This window comes from Stegastes partitus, unplaced genomic scaffold (genome assembly GCF_000690725.1).
Source record: "Stegastes partitus isolate 25-593 unplaced genomic scaffold, Stegastes_partitus-1.0.2 Scaffold337, whole genome shotgun sequence".
Lineage (NCBI taxonomy): Eukaryota > Metazoa > Chordata > Actinopteri > Pomacentridae > Stegastes > Stegastes partitus.
The window spans coordinates 56,877-72,148 of record NW_007578068.1 but is presented as its reverse complement, the minus strand read 5'-3'; the positions used below and the strand labels follow the sequence as shown (position 1 = coordinate 72,148).

The window sequence follows — 15,272 nt, the reverse complement described above, 5'->3', positions numbered from 1 at the left end:
ACAGAGTTCATTTAAATAATAGTGGCTGTTCTATATGTATATTATATTTTACTCAGATGTTCTTGAAGATCATTTGTACAGCTATCATCTTCTGAAGCGTGCTGTATTTGCACAATACTGAGCAATTTGTGGGGGTTTTGTTTTTTGACTTTTTTTGTTTTTAATGATTTTAATTTATAAACCTCATAAATAAAACCAAATGCTAAACTTTAACATCATCAGAACAGTTGAAAAGACTACATGAGTAAACAAAGTGATTTTATTCAGACTTTGTCTCCATCTAGTGGAGAAAAAAATGTACATGGAAGTTAGAATATTGGATTTTCCTGAAGCAAGGCTGAAATTGAAGTTGAAGTGCAGAGAACATTTTGATACAGCAACTTGGACTTTTTTGTGTGTGTAAAATCTTTTTTATTTGTGAAACACGTGAAATGACATGACCAATCATCTGGTCGACCTGGCTCATGTGAAGGAAAAAGACTACAGACAGTCTGTCCCCCCACCCCTTGAGATCAAATATCAAAATATATCCATTGCATAAACACATTTCTGCTCTAGTTTTAGAGCCTGTCTTCCATTTATAAACTAATTAGATAACCATCACAGGTGGCTACAATAAAAATGGTTTAGCTTACATCGCCATCTGGTGGTTCACTGAGACATAGATAAAAATCAGCAAAGCATTTATGCTTAGAAAAGGGTTTGTATATTTATTGAAAAATGTACATAGGAAAGATGTTTTCCAGATGAAAAGATTATATGAACATTTTAAAAGTAGCAAAACAATCTCACTGTCAATTTAAAATGCTTATATATGTAATAGTAGTAAAAAAACAAAAAAGCTACTTTTGTGCGTCATACTGTAGTGACAGCTGTACAGCTACAACACTGCAATGCATCCACAACAATCTGTTCACATTTGATGATGACAAACCACAATAACTTCATTTCATCTTTCAATCGTACAAACAACCTTTCTAAAATCATTCACAGCCAACCATCAGGCACAAAGCTATGGCTTACAACAGCTTTCGGCAAAGAATTTGCATCTTCAATTTTCAGAGATACAGCATCTTCAAGATATGTTTAAGTTTGGATTTGGACCAAGTCCAAAGTTATTTTAAAAAAAGAAAAAATATTTGATTGTTTCCTTTAAAGTCACATCTTTTAAAATCTATCAAAGTTTTTTTTTTCAACTTTTTATAAAATGTCAAATCTTTCTATAACAGAAAAGTGCCGGTTTAAAAATGAATAAAATATTACTTAAACAAGTATACTGCACGTAAACAAAACTGCAATTAAATTGCTCACAGCATGACCTTCAAGATAAACAAGATCAGTGGCAGATTTTCAGAGCTGAAGATCCTGATTGAAGCCACTAATTGGAGATGAGCCTGTCACACGGCAGCAGCTGGCTGACACCAACCTTCTTAGCACAGTCGTTCTGCAGAAACAAAATGCAAATTTTAATTAGCTTCAAGGCCATTTTCTTTACGCAAAAGTTGCACATTTTGGTGAATTTATTTTCTTTCTGAAAGGGTTGATACCACAGATGTCTGTAAGGGAGGATTAAATGGGCAGGCACCTCTAAAGCTCACTAAATGGCACATCACAGGTATGTCTCCATTATTTAATCTGCAGAAAAGGTGCAAAGTTGTGGAACAGCTTGGCACATAACACCAGAAAATCCAGAAAATGTCTTTTTTCACACTTTTTGTATGGAATGTATCTTACAAATGAGGGATAACATAATCCATAATATCCCTAATATATGTGCTCATTTGTTTTCTAAACAAGTCAGGACAGTGAAAAAAAAAAAATCACAATCATCAATGAAACTCGTGTGAGAACATCACCACCTCTCAGTTCTTACCATGTAGTTGACGACATTGATGTGGTAGGGAATCCCACCCAAGTCCTCACATTTCTTCATGTTCATCCTCTCTGGATCTCCAGCAGCCAAGACAGGAAAGTTAGGGTCAGCCTGCAGCACAACAGCAACACACATCAAATGTAGCACAAAACAATGCAAGTACACAACCAGGGGTTCAAGATTAGGGAGTGGCAGGTGGAACATGGCAACAACTAGAGTTTGGTGTGTTTGGTGTTGAAGTTACGCCCATTTATCCAGGACTGACAAGCAGACATGTTTGGTGCAGAACAAGGACAGGTTTTTCAGGAAAAGAAACCTCATACCAACTGTGATGCTTGGTGGTAAAAAAAATGGTGTAGAGTTGATTCACTGGGACTGGGCAGTTTATAGTTACTGACTGAAGTATGAGGTTTGCATTATATCAAAGTGTTTGAAGATAATGTGAGGCCACCTTTTTGAAAGTTGAAATTGAAGTAGACCTTTCAACAGGATAATGATCCTATGCATACTTCCAAACCCACCAAGGAGTGTCTCAAAGAGAAGAAATGGAGGGTTGTGGAATGACTTTGCCAAAGTAGCACCAAAATCTTTTAAGGAATTTTAAAGGAAGAGTGGTCAAAAATTTCAGCTGGTGGACTGGTGGACAATGATGCAAAATGCCTATAGCAAGCTATTTCTGCTCAAGGGTCAAGAGCACTTTTTCTAAAAAAAGACTATTACATCTATTGGCATTTTTTTACTGAATAAATTGGTGAAAACCCTAATTTTCCTTTTGGTTGGTCAAACACTTACTTCTGTATGCACAGTTTCAAAGAGCATCAAATGTTAGCTTGTCCAAATACATCAACATGACAAAATTTTCCAGTTATTATTTCACACAACTGTGATTAATGTGCATAAAAAGACTCCATCAGTGGGATGTACTCACAGGATCCATGTTCCTCTGGATGGACAGCAGGTCTGACATTCTGTCACAGAATCCAGGAGCAAAGTTCTCTGGGTTGATTGCCACAAAACATTGACCCTGATGACACAAAACAGGTAACACTGTGAACTGACCCAATGCAAACAGCAGACAGAGCCCTGACGTAATGTGGCCTACATCAGCGCTTATCTTTTAGATAACAACCGTCAAACACGTAAAACTTACGGTGTACGATTTCTTTGCTTTTCTTCAGTGAGAACTGATCATTTTTTGAACTTTGTTCCTTGTTTACACTGTAACACCATTTTTGTATTTTAACATTGGTACACTGAAAAAAGTGAACTTTGTGAGATGTTGAATTAATTAAATGCACCTATGCTAAACTTAATTAAAATGTTTGTGTTGGTGATTAAAACCTCGTCCACTTAAGTTAGTTATTGCTATTATTAATTATACTGTTAAATTAGTTCCAACATAACTCAGTTTCATGGAAAAAGTTGACATAGCTGTTTGAAGTAAATCCAACAATTTTTTCAGTGTACAGGAATTTTAATTAATTTATTCTAAAATGCAAGAAGTAAGTTGTTTCTTTAGGATAACTGCTTTGTCTTTTACTTTCACAGAGGAAACATGACATACTATATCTTCGTTATCAAAGCAGTGGCTTTTAGCTTAGTTAAAAGCGTTTAAAAAAAGAAGAAGATTTTAGTAGTAAGCATCTATGAACTACAGGAAATTCTTTTTCAACTTATTTCTCAGTCCGTTACAAGAAAACAAGAAGCCAACGTGACGACAGCTACAACAAAAATGATCCAAGTTCCCCTGGGGATGAATCTGTTTAAAATGGGCACACTATGTCCTCAGTGAAACACAACACAGCACCAAAACAAAACGTACCAGGTTGGCAACACGGTCCGTCACCTTCCACGTGCGGACATGTTTGCTGTACTGGGCACCAGCCAGGATACCACAGAAAACCTCCACCATCATTCCCAGACCGTAGCCTTTGTACCCTCCTGAAGGACAGCGATGTAATCAGAGGAGAAATGATGCAATTAATGTCCTGCATCTGAACAATATCAACAGTGCTTTTGTGCATTTCTTGTTTATTTTTCGACTGATGTCCTGAAATCGTTGCAGTGTCCCCTTGTGCTGCTGAAACACTGAAAACACTGTGTGATTAATAAATAATAAATCACCCTGTATTATACAATTAGCTCTGACATTATCATCCCAACCTGAGAACAACTGCTGTCACTTTTATTCTCAGTTTCTACCTGAAAAATCATCACTCCATGAAAAACTATGAGATAATGTGAACATCTGCACAAACAAAAATACACAGATTGGAGAAGCGGAAGGAGAAAAACATTTGGGGCTAGGAAGCACCCAGTTTAAAATAGCTTGTTTGACTTGTTATTTGGGTTTGATCTGGAACTAGTCATTTGTAGCAGGGTTTATTTTTTTTTTGAGTAAATGCAAGTCCAGATTTTGTACTAATTTTTAATTTAAAAAACAAAAGAAAAATGGACTCTGGCTGCACATTGCAGGCAGACAATCAGCTGAGCAGTGGGAAATCAGGGCAGTATTTAAATGATATAATATGAAAACAGGATTACTTTAAACTATGATATTTCAATGTGAGTAATGTTTCAAATTGTAACTATAAGATCCAAGAGGACAACTTCAACGTTTTATCAGAAAGACAAACTGAACTAACAGTTTCATCTGACGGCTTCTTACCTGTGTCTTCATTGCCACCGATGGGCACCAGTCCTCCTCCCCTCAGGACTTTCTTGGGGTCCGTTGTCAGTTTTCCTTGAGGGTCGCAGCCCCAGCCCTGGGGAATGGGGTCTTCACGACGGTCATGCAGCTCAATCTGCAAACATCACACAAAGCAAGAGTGTAAAAGGCTTGACATTCTGTATATGGTACTTTTAAAAACAGTCACAAAGGTTTCGACATGTGACAGATAAATGCACTGAAATCTTGGACTCACCTTTCCAAGTGCTACTGCTGAAGTGGCCATGTCCAGAACAAAACTGTCTCCACCGGCAGCAGGAGCTGCCACACTGAGGGGGTTGGTGCCCAAAGTGCACTGCAGACAGCAGGTTCACAGTGTCAGGACAGGAAAGAGTCTTACACTCAATGTCCTTGTTCACTTATTTCAGCAACATCTTGGATCAATGCACAGTCATTCATTCAGCATGTCATTCATGCTGACATTTGTACTATATCCTTTGTGTAAATACAAGACTTGGTGTCACACATGGCATGCAGTGCAGCTTATTGTACTGAATAAATAACAAATTTACCTCTTTACCACGAGTGGGAACCACCAGCGGGGATGTGTTGGTAAATGACATTCCCTGTAGGGGGGCAGAAAATTACCAAGTAGGTCTTAGACATGTAGTACATTCACTCCAGTCTGTTGTTAATAACAGCAAATGAAAAAAAATGGGTTTAAAATGAACATTGTCTACTGAAACACAAACAAAAGTCAAAAGAGTAACTTCTACACAAAGACTGATGGCACGATTCCTTCACTGTGTGTAAAATGTTTAAGACACTCTGTATGAAACAGAACGTGACAGAAGCCTATTTTTCTGGAAATGCACATAAGGTAAGTTGTTCAGCTGTGGACTGTGTGTTGGTGCACATGCTCACATTTCTGTGTTTTGTGTAAATAGATAGAAATTCAGGGACAAAAAGAATTGATGAATTACAAGTCTGCGTTTGGAAATATGAGTAGAATGACGACACTTGATTCGGCTGGATGTATTTCTTCTTCTCGTCATCTCCGATATGTTGTTTTTTCTGCTTTTGCTGTTGACAGAAAAGCTGTGAGACTTCACTGTAGCCAGGTGATTGTATGAAAACCTTTTTCATAAAAGAATTGAGACTTTGTACATTTGTACAGTTTGGGGCACTGAATATTTTCAAAAATTGAGTCAGAACTGCAAGGCTGCAAGGTGGATCGGTGGTTAGCACTGTTGCCTCGCAGCAAGAAGGTCGCCGGTTCGTGTCCCACTGAGGACAGCCAGGATCTTTCTGTGTGGAGTTTGCATGTTCTCCCCGTGCAGCGTGGGTTCTCTCCGGGTTCTCCAGCTTCCTCCCACAAGGTTCAAAAACTTGTTGAGGTTAACTGGTGATTCTAAATTGTCCGTAGGTGTGAATGTGAGTGTGCTTGGTTGTCTGTCTCTAAGTGTAGCCCTGTGATAGACTGGTGATCTAGCGAGGATTAAGTGGTGTATAGATAATGGATGGATGGATCATGGAGTCAGAACTCCCATTTTACTCATCAAAGTCTCAAAAGTGCAGATAAACGTTTCACTCACAATCATGTTTTCCTTCAGTGCCAGCATGGCGTAGTGTCCGGCAATACCATAATGGTTGGAACCTGAAAGGAACCAAAGTATCATCAAAATGTTATGACCTAACAGCGATGCTTATGTATTAGCATCATTTTATTAATCACATTGTGTCCCCACTTCAGTAAACAGACAGAGTCATTAAGCGTATTTCTAAAACCTATAAAAACGTATTTAGTCAACACTTATTCCTCATAAAGATAATTGTATAGATTACTAACATTTAATCAACTCACTGAATGTTTCTACAGTTACTTGTAATACAATGGTTTTGGCTTCTCCTCCTGCACACTTAACTGTCTGCTACACTAAGCTAATATTGAAAACAGGTAAAACAGTTCCTCTGTGGATGCTCAGCAGGCCTGTGCATGTCAATGAGGAACATCCGTTATTAATGTTTATCCATTTCAGTTTCTTTCACCTGAGCTAATGCTGCAGTTAAAGACATTCAAGTTTCTTCGAATCGTTGCCTACAAATATACAGCAAGCCCAGTGGTACAGAAGTTTAACACACATTTTGTCTTAACTTTGGCCTCCCCATGTAAAAAGGCATCATCCCGTCTGAGATGACATATACACACAGTTCACCATCACAGCATTCTGGACTCACAGATTGACGGGACTCACCATGTGCGACCACCCAGCCAATGCCGACCTCTTTGGCCTTCTGTATGGCCAGATTCATGCAGAAGTTTCCCACCACTGGACCCAACAGGTTCTTCCCATCCACCAGCGCTGTAGCTGCACTTTCCTTCATCACCACTGGCTCACCGTCCTTTGCGCAGATTCCTGACTGAATGTCCTTTACGTACATGTCTGCCCAAAAAATATGTAGATCGTGGCATCAGTTTATTTTGGATGCAAGATGTTTCCTACATCACCAATGTTGTAGTGTTCTCAGTGTGCGTGGGTGGAGCAACATGAGCCTCCCATTGTCAAAATCTGAACATCTTTCTGCACAAACATTCAGTCAGAATAAATTCAATCGCATTTTTTTTAACAGAAGTAGATTTCAAACACACAGACGAAGGGATAAACTTTCAGCATCCCACTGACCCATCCTGTTGAGTCCGTGGCTGTAGTGGCCTCTGTGGTCTCCTTCCACCAACACCTCGGCCAGGCTGCGGGCGTGATGCGGTTGGGTGCCCACGGCCTTCATACACCTCTCAATGAAGCCCTGCACCTCCATCTGGCTGATCAGACATCTGCAGAGGAACAGTAGATGTTAAATCAGCAATAGTTGGAAAAGTACAGATGATGATGATGATGATGATGATGATGATGATGATGAAGCTGTTGCTGCTGGTTTACATCGAAGAAAGAGGGAAATCGTATTTTGATATTGTCTTTTTAAAAGTTGGGGTTTTTCATTTTGAAACAGGTTTCAGGAACATTTTAGAGCTTGATTATAACTTTCTTTTTGTACAATGAGGTCAATCTCAAGGGTTCATTTTGAAGATTCAGGATACTTTGTGAGGTTTAAATCCATGTTGCCAAATTGCAAAATTACAAGAAGCAATCAAGAAAGTGGCAGAAGATTTTTCTAAAACTTTAACTAACTATAATCCTTCCTTTATAAAGAGGCTTTTAACTCAACTTAAGAACTCCTTTTTTGAAATTGTGTCTTTAAGTGTGTGTACTGTCTTCTTTTTTATTGTTTGTTTGTAGCACTTTGAGATTTCTTTTAAATTAAAAGTGCTATATAAATAAAATGTATGTTTGTTATTATTATTATAATAATTACTAAATACTGAACAGAATACCATAAAAGGATGGAGCTTCTTTAGCTTTGTGATTTTGAAGAATAGTCTTAAAATAAGGTTGCTTTCAAGTGAAATTAGGAATTGCTCGGCTTGAACATAAACTCTACTTTGATACATTCTATAGTTGCAGTGCAATTACTTTATTTGTTCAATCTGGTTAATGAGTATGACAATGTGTTGTATGCTCACTTTTAATCTCCAAAGTCAATATTCCTTTGACCTTTTTAAGGTTCATTTCCAATGTTACTGTGCCAATTGGGCTAAAGTTCTCTCTCTCTCTCTCACAAATGTTGGTTTCAGGGTCAGAAAATTTGTTCAAACAGCAAACATGAACAAAACAAACTGTAAATCTGCGTAGTTATGTCCTACACCAAAGTCCCTTCATTGCCCCAATTTTCGTAGGATTTGACTGAATGGATAGTTCCACTGTACTTTAAAGTTTGAAGTTCATCTTTGCAGACATTGCTCAAGCTGCAACCCTATGGATGATGTAGGTCACTGCAGCAAAGCTCTGCTGGGATGACGTTAAACTGTTTCTGCAAATCGAGCTTGGCAGAAAAATTCAGACGGCACGACCACTGCAAACAAACTGCAAACTTTCTCTTGACCTATTACACAGTTAGCCTGAGCCGAGCAAACATGTTTCGAGTACGACATTGCAACAGCTTTTAATGATAAATCAAAAATGATAGTAGTGATTATTTTGCATTACATTCTAAAACTTTTTTGGGAGAAAACTTCAACAGCAGAGTCCTCTCAGTGACAGAAGAAACCGAACCAAAACTCTGCTTCAAAAAGATGTTTGACACGGATTTGCAGAACAATGGTTAAGTCATCTTTAAAAATATCAGACTGTTATCCAGACTTTTTTCACTTGATGTCACGCCTTGCTGTGATACGACAACTTTGGACAACTAATGGGAAGCAGACAAGTGTCTCTGTGTATCATACTGAACATTGTGTTCTTCTTCTTCTCTTTCCTCATCTTCTTCTCTGGTGTGGGACATTGTACTTACTGGTACTCAGCGGTTAGAGAGGGAAAGACAGAAGTCGTAAATTTTGGAATGCATTCTAATTGCGTCCAGATTTGGGCGGCGAGAAAGTTTTTTATGTAATTGGATGTTTGTCAGTTCCTCTAGAAAAAAGACATTTTGTTCTGCTTCACACAAAACAAAAAAAAAACACATGCAAGGCATGACATTTCCCAACACAGAGAACTGAATCTGTTTATTAGATGATATTGACACGTGTTGATTAAAACTCAAATCTTGACACACATTTATAGTTGACATTTCAACATTTCCAACATTTAGGTGCATCCTGAATGAAAATGTGTTGAGATGAACTTGAGAAAAGCCTGTTTTTCACTCGACAAGTTGCAACTGAACACAGATCTCTTTGTATGATACAGGGGGTGCATTCCTCTCAAAATTTAGAGCATGTGCATTTCTGCCCCTCATTAAAAACATGAAAGACGCAGAGGAGAGGACTTCTATTGAGACACCACTGTAATTTTACTCATAAATACAAAAATGTCTCCTACAGGGACAGGTCTTTTATTAAGCGCTACGTATTTTTATTTTTTTTACTTTCAACATATGACTGGAGCTCATACACAATGCTGTGATCTCAAAAAGCCTCAAACCAAGTAAGCTGTGATTTTAACAGTCATGTTTTGTGCGTAGACTCAAAGTTTCGAAGCCTACACCTCAGTTATAAACCAACGTGTTGTATTCAGGATTGTTTTCAACATAGCCGGGATGTTCACGATTCCTCAATATCATGACACAGGCGTGTGTGACATGTTGTGAATGTGCATAACGGTTTAGACATGAGGAGAAATCTCGCTGTAACACGTGAGCTATTAAAGTTTAGTGGTTTCTTAAAATTGTTGCATGTATGATTGACACAAATAGATGCCAGACGCACTTTTAAAGAGGTTACTTCACCAAACAAACACACAGAAGAGGGACAGAGAAGCAACTCGTTTGTTTGTGGACTTAAAGGGGAAAAAGATTAGATGTGACAAGCTGATCAACAGGAGAATCAATACTTTAAAAAAAAAAAAAACTGAATGAATGAGAGCCTCACTGCATTATAATCCAGCAACCTGGTAGCTGAACTTGGGATTTTAGTTTTTCATTAACAAAGAGCTTTTTGGCACAAATTGGTGCACAAAAAGTGTTTGATGCTGACAATTACCCGATCGTCTGCTTAATGCGTCCCACTAATGTTCAAACGAAACCCCATGAAAGTGTATGTTACCATTTTTATTGCGTGTCAGAGAAAAGCAACTTGCTAGAGGCTTGGCTTGTTGCCTGACGACTGGCTTGATCCAAAAAATAGTCTGGCATGCATATAACAGCAGGTTTCCAGCCAGTGTACCGATTAAATAAATGAGATAATACAAAAGAGGTGCTTGCAGACACACGATAAAGCGTTGGAAATCTTCTTTTCTAATTCTTTCTGAGAAATCCAAAGTTCCAAAATGTCTTACTGTTGCTTAAAAGGAACATCATAAAGCTATGTAGGTGTTGTTGAGTGCATTTTCAGCAAAACGTTAAGCTACAACTTAATGTTTTTGACCTTGACCCTCCCTGACACTCTGCTGCAGCCCCCCCATGTACTGATCATTACTTTCCTATATGGCTCTTATGAATACAGAGGGTTACATAATTACAAGTATTCTTGTCATGCACACTGTGAAGAAGAGTTTCTAGTTTCAGTAGCTTGTCCTGCCTTGCAGCTAATTGGCTGCGCTGTCCTTGGTCTTTAATTGGAAGCCAGGCCGGCTCCTACCTGCTCATGGTGACCGTCTTGCTGTGCGCTCTTGTCGGGTTTGTTTCTCTTGTCTCCGGTGGTGCCGGTGATCTGGTGATGTCTGTGGCCCACCAACTTGCTCTTTAAGCCCATCAGTTTTAGGAAACGCCCATTTGCTGCCAGGTATCCTGTCTGTTTCAGTGGGTGTGTTGGAGGAGAGGCTTTGTCTCGTCACACAGGCCCGATGCGGTTTGGCAAGGTATGTGGCTCCGGGCGCATTGCACTTTACTGCTTCAGCGTTTCACACGAGAGAGCTGTACATGATGTACCCGTGCGTAATGCTTCCCAAAAATATTATTCTCATAATGATCTGTCGGCCGCTGAGCTTATTTAGCGATGGAGGGACACCTGGTGAGCGCATCATCCGCCAAGGTCAATGTCCTATCTGATAGTTTTAAAGACAGTACTCCGGATTTGCGCCAAAATTCAATGCGTTCTTTCTGTGCTCATGCGCCACCTCTCCGTCACGTTTCATGAAATACGGCTGTGTAATTGCTGAGAAACACACTGACAGACAAACAAGTTCCAGTTGTCACAGATGTCTAGGCGGAGGAAATGTATAGATTGACTTCCAAAATAAAATCCTGCAGAACATTTCATTATTGCGCACAAATTATCCAACATTTATAAAATCTACTGGGTTCATTCACAAGTTAAACTTTTTTTATACTCCTATAAAACTCTGTGTAAACATATACATATAAAAAAAACTCCAATCCAGTGATGCTGGCTGCAGAAAATGGAAGAAAACCCTTTTATTCAAATATGTGTCTGTGCCTGAAGCTCCATTGTTAGTTTTAGGTCCCCTCAGTCAGTCACAGCATGTTTGACAAGCGTCTAAAAGTCACAGGTTTATGTAACCAGTGAGGGCAGCTTTAGGCTGAGTCGGTTATATAAGACGTATATAAACTATAGGACCTGCAGAACCAGGACAGAAGACGAGAAGTAAAAAGTCCTAATTTAAAAACTTGCCTGTTCCTTTTAGTTACTAGCATCTGTCTCTGATTAAATGTTCTGTACTTTGTGTGCCGATGATGATTGTGGGAGTTGCCTGGCTGTTTACTCTTAACAAGCAAATGCTTGTGGATGCAGGGGGGGGAATGAATAAAAAAAAAACAAGCAGCAACACAGAGATGGCTTTTCAGTTTTCTTCTTGCTGCCTGGTCACATTATATATGATGCTGAAGTGACAGCAAATCTTGTGCAGACCTGATCTCTGCACGAGTTCATTGATTAAACCCCTAAAAACTCGCCTCAGTGTATCAAAGTTATGTGTTTAGAGCTTTTCCCCCATGCAAATATCTTAAAATGGCTTAGATGTAACTCTACAAGTCTAGGATGAGCACATGTATGGGGTCCTTGCCTCTTGCGACAGCTGCTCACCCTCTGCTCAAAGCTGCACCACAGCAAGTTATAACACTGGTTCTGAAGAATAATGATACAGAAAGCCCCACCTTGCAAGCTGACAAGATTGGTTCCAGGTTGTTTTGTGTGTGAATGCCCAGCAGCCTGAATCTGTGTCACTGTAGTTTCCAGGTGGAAATGCTCAGCCGTGGCGTCGGCTGATTATTTAGTGTCTCCAAGCATATAAAGAAAGCCCATATGGACATGTTGACAAAATAAAAACTTGTTTCTCACCAGAGGAGCTTTTGTTAGATGCAACACACATGATACATGGATTTGTGATACAGAAATGTCTAACTGTGATGATTCTTCTGATTTCTAAATGTAGGTTGTGCATTTTTTTGTTAACCATGGGCCTAACAAGCACAGTAACCGTAATCTTTAAAATGCTGTGGTGACACAATGATTGCTCCTCCCTGCACTGTGCACACACAGTTGGACTGCGATATTTATCATAACTACTTATATTCAGCTGAAGCCGGTTGCAGACACTCTTTGAGCAGAATGCAACTCATGTAAAGACGAGACACTGCTGCGTAACAGCAGCGTTGTTCAAAGTCAGAACTGTAACATATTATAAACTGAATAATGTCAGAATCAAAGTACGATAAATAAGCATCTAAGTATTAATGTGGATTAATTAGGATAAAATCTGCATTTGGTATTAAATACAACTGTCAATAAATTTTCATTTTACACACTATGTTTGTAAGAGCTGCAGAACTCTTCAGTTCTGAGGAGACTTCTTTATCACTGAAGAAGCTTTTGGATGAGAAGCGAAATGTCTTGAAGAACCAGAAAGAAAAGTTCAGTTACCTTCTACTGATACTCCTGCAATTACCATGACCTGCATGACTTAGATTCTACACAGGCATTTTACACAAAATACAAATTATTGGAAACCTCCTAAATTAGTAATAATAACAATAATAATCTTTTTTCACATAACCTTACCTGCATAAATTGTCATGGTTTGAGAAGAAGTTAACATTTATTATTATTATTATTATTATTATTATTATTATTATTTGGTTTAGCATAGGTTTTTTTTTTTTTTTTTAAAGTCAGAAAGGCTGGAAGAACACAGCCAGGGAGTCCTTTTCTTCAAAGTCCACAAGGCCACAAGGGGTCAGACACTCACTGAATCAGGGGTGGGTTTTGTAAATGCACATAGTCAAACACACAGTTTAACTTTTCCATTCAATCCAACTTTCATATAATCGTGACACACAACATAATGCATCTCAGATCTGTGCAGTGCTGTGGAGGCATGTACTTGGCACCATAATTGCTATAATTTGGATATGAGTGAACTAATTTAATGCTTGTCTTGGTTAATTCTGGCATTTATGAGACATGAAAGGAAACCAGAAGAAACCTGTATTCTTTGCAGTTTAACTAGTTACAAAAAAAAATCATTAACCTGCTTCATTTTAACAAGTAAAGCTCTCAATGACCACAATGCATTAAAAAAATAACAGTTGCAGGAACTTATTGAGTGTTGTTTTCCTAGAGTGCTAAGCTGTTAGCCTATTTTATTACTGTCTTAGCTTACCTTTAAAACTGGGCCGATGCTGCAACAACAAAGGCTGTGGAAACCAGTCGAACTACTTTACTGCTGATATATGAACACATAATACCAGAAGCCACAAGGGCTTTGATGTGCTTATTTTACATGCACTATAATTATATAGTGGATATAATATTGAAGGGACCTAATATAAATCATATAGAAGTGACATCCTAATCTTTTTAGTGACTGACAGACTTCTCCTGTTGCATTTATCTTTTACATAATGACACCGAACTCTAACGAGGAGATTGCATGAAGACCTTTTCCAAATATGAACTTTGCTGTTGAGGTACAGTGCGCTGGTCCAATGAACTTTGCTTTTTGTTTTGCTGTACGTGGATAATGGGTAAAGATCCCTGTGCAAGCTTGTTAGCATGTACAGACCAGGAGATAAGATGATAGGATGAAAAAATACGAGCCCAGACAGAGCGTATATTAGCAGGCAGTCAGAAAATCAACAACAAAGATGATTGCAGAATCTCAACATCCCCTCTTCTCTGCATACAAATCTCTACTATTAGGAAAAAAAAAAAAATCAGTGTGCCAAAGTGCAAATCAGACCATCTGAAAATATTTTGTCCAGCTTTTATCAAGCGGCCAAAGACCAATTCTGAAAAGTAATGCAATGCTCAACATATACACAGGAACTCATAGTAATCTGTGGAGCTTCCTTTCTGTAAAGTTTTCTCATGTTATTTATGAGCTTTTATGCATGTTTTTTTTTTCTTGTTACTCAATGTATCCTTGTGTTTTTATGGGCTTTTTAAAAAAAAATATTATTATTATTGTTGTTGTTGTTGTTGTTGTTGTTGTTGTTGTTGTTGTTGTTGTTGTTATTATTATTTGATGTTTAGAGCAACAGCCTGTAGCACTGGGCCCAAGAAAAGCTTCTCCTCAAAGCTTACTCTCCACTCAACTCTAAATACAAGAGCAAGCACATATGACAAAACTTGGGCAATTAAAGTTTATTTTAAAACAATATTAGGTTGGTTCATCTAAAAGTTTATTTTTAAAAAACACACATATATATATATATATGATATTCAAATTCCTAGAATACTGGGATTGATTATGTGTTGATACAAATCATCAACTTGTGGCATCGTGCCTTTTTGAGTTTGACCACAGGAAATCTAACTTGCTAATTAATTTTAGAAAACTTTTATTAATGATTGAGTCTATGGGAAGGTTATGTAAGGGTGAATGTTAGGCATGGTTGGGACAGCGGAGGTTAAAGAGTAAGGAGTATTTGTTGACCCAGACTAAAGTGTGGGTGATCTGATTATCTTATATTGTGGATAACCATATTTTAGTATACTCCTCTGAAAAGCAGATTTTAAGAGGAATTATACAGATCGTGTAATTAAATAAATAGCAGCATTTTCCAAACTTTCCGACTCCACATGTACTCTGCAACATACTCTCATTTGATGCACTACACATCTTGGAACCACTGAGGTTACTGGATGCAATGCTGGAAACTTGTCACCTCAAATGAAACCATCAGACAGAGCCCGACTATGGTTTATCTTTGCAATCTTCT

At 38.3% G+C, this 15,272-nt stretch overlaps 1 protein-coding gene across 1 annotated transcript in view; it reads right to left on the bottom strand.

Moving 5' to 3' along the window:
• Nucleotides 1-394: 394 nt before the first annotated feature.
• The window catches only part of LOC103358850 (uncharacterized), a 27,987-nt gene continuing 13,109 nt past the window's right edge, over nt 395-15,272 (bottom strand). The window contains exons 2-13 of the mRNA XM_008283989.1: nt 14,856-14,862; nt 10,732-10,813; nt 7,226-7,374; nt 6,797-6,985; nt 6,137-6,198; nt 5,114-5,167; nt 4,798-4,896; nt 4,542-4,677; nt 3,696-3,814; nt 2,802-2,897; nt 1,874-1,984; nt 395-1,444 (exon numbers count right to left, since the gene is read on the bottom strand). Of these exons, the coding sequence (XP_008282211.1) occupies nt 1,379-1,444; nt 1,874-1,984; nt 2,802-2,897; nt 3,696-3,814; nt 4,542-4,677; nt 4,798-4,896; nt 5,114-5,167; nt 6,137-6,198; nt 6,797-6,985; nt 7,226-7,374; nt 10,732-10,739 (1,089 nt within the window). The 5' untranslated portion in view covers nt 10,740-10,813; nt 14,856-14,862 and the 3' untranslated portion in view covers nt 395-1,378. The remainder of the gene's footprint in view (nt 1,445-1,873; nt 1,985-2,801; nt 2,898-3,695; nt 3,815-4,541; nt 4,678-4,797; nt 4,897-5,113; nt 5,168-6,136; nt 6,199-6,796; nt 6,986-7,225; nt 7,375-10,731; nt 10,814-14,855; nt 14,863-15,272) is intronic.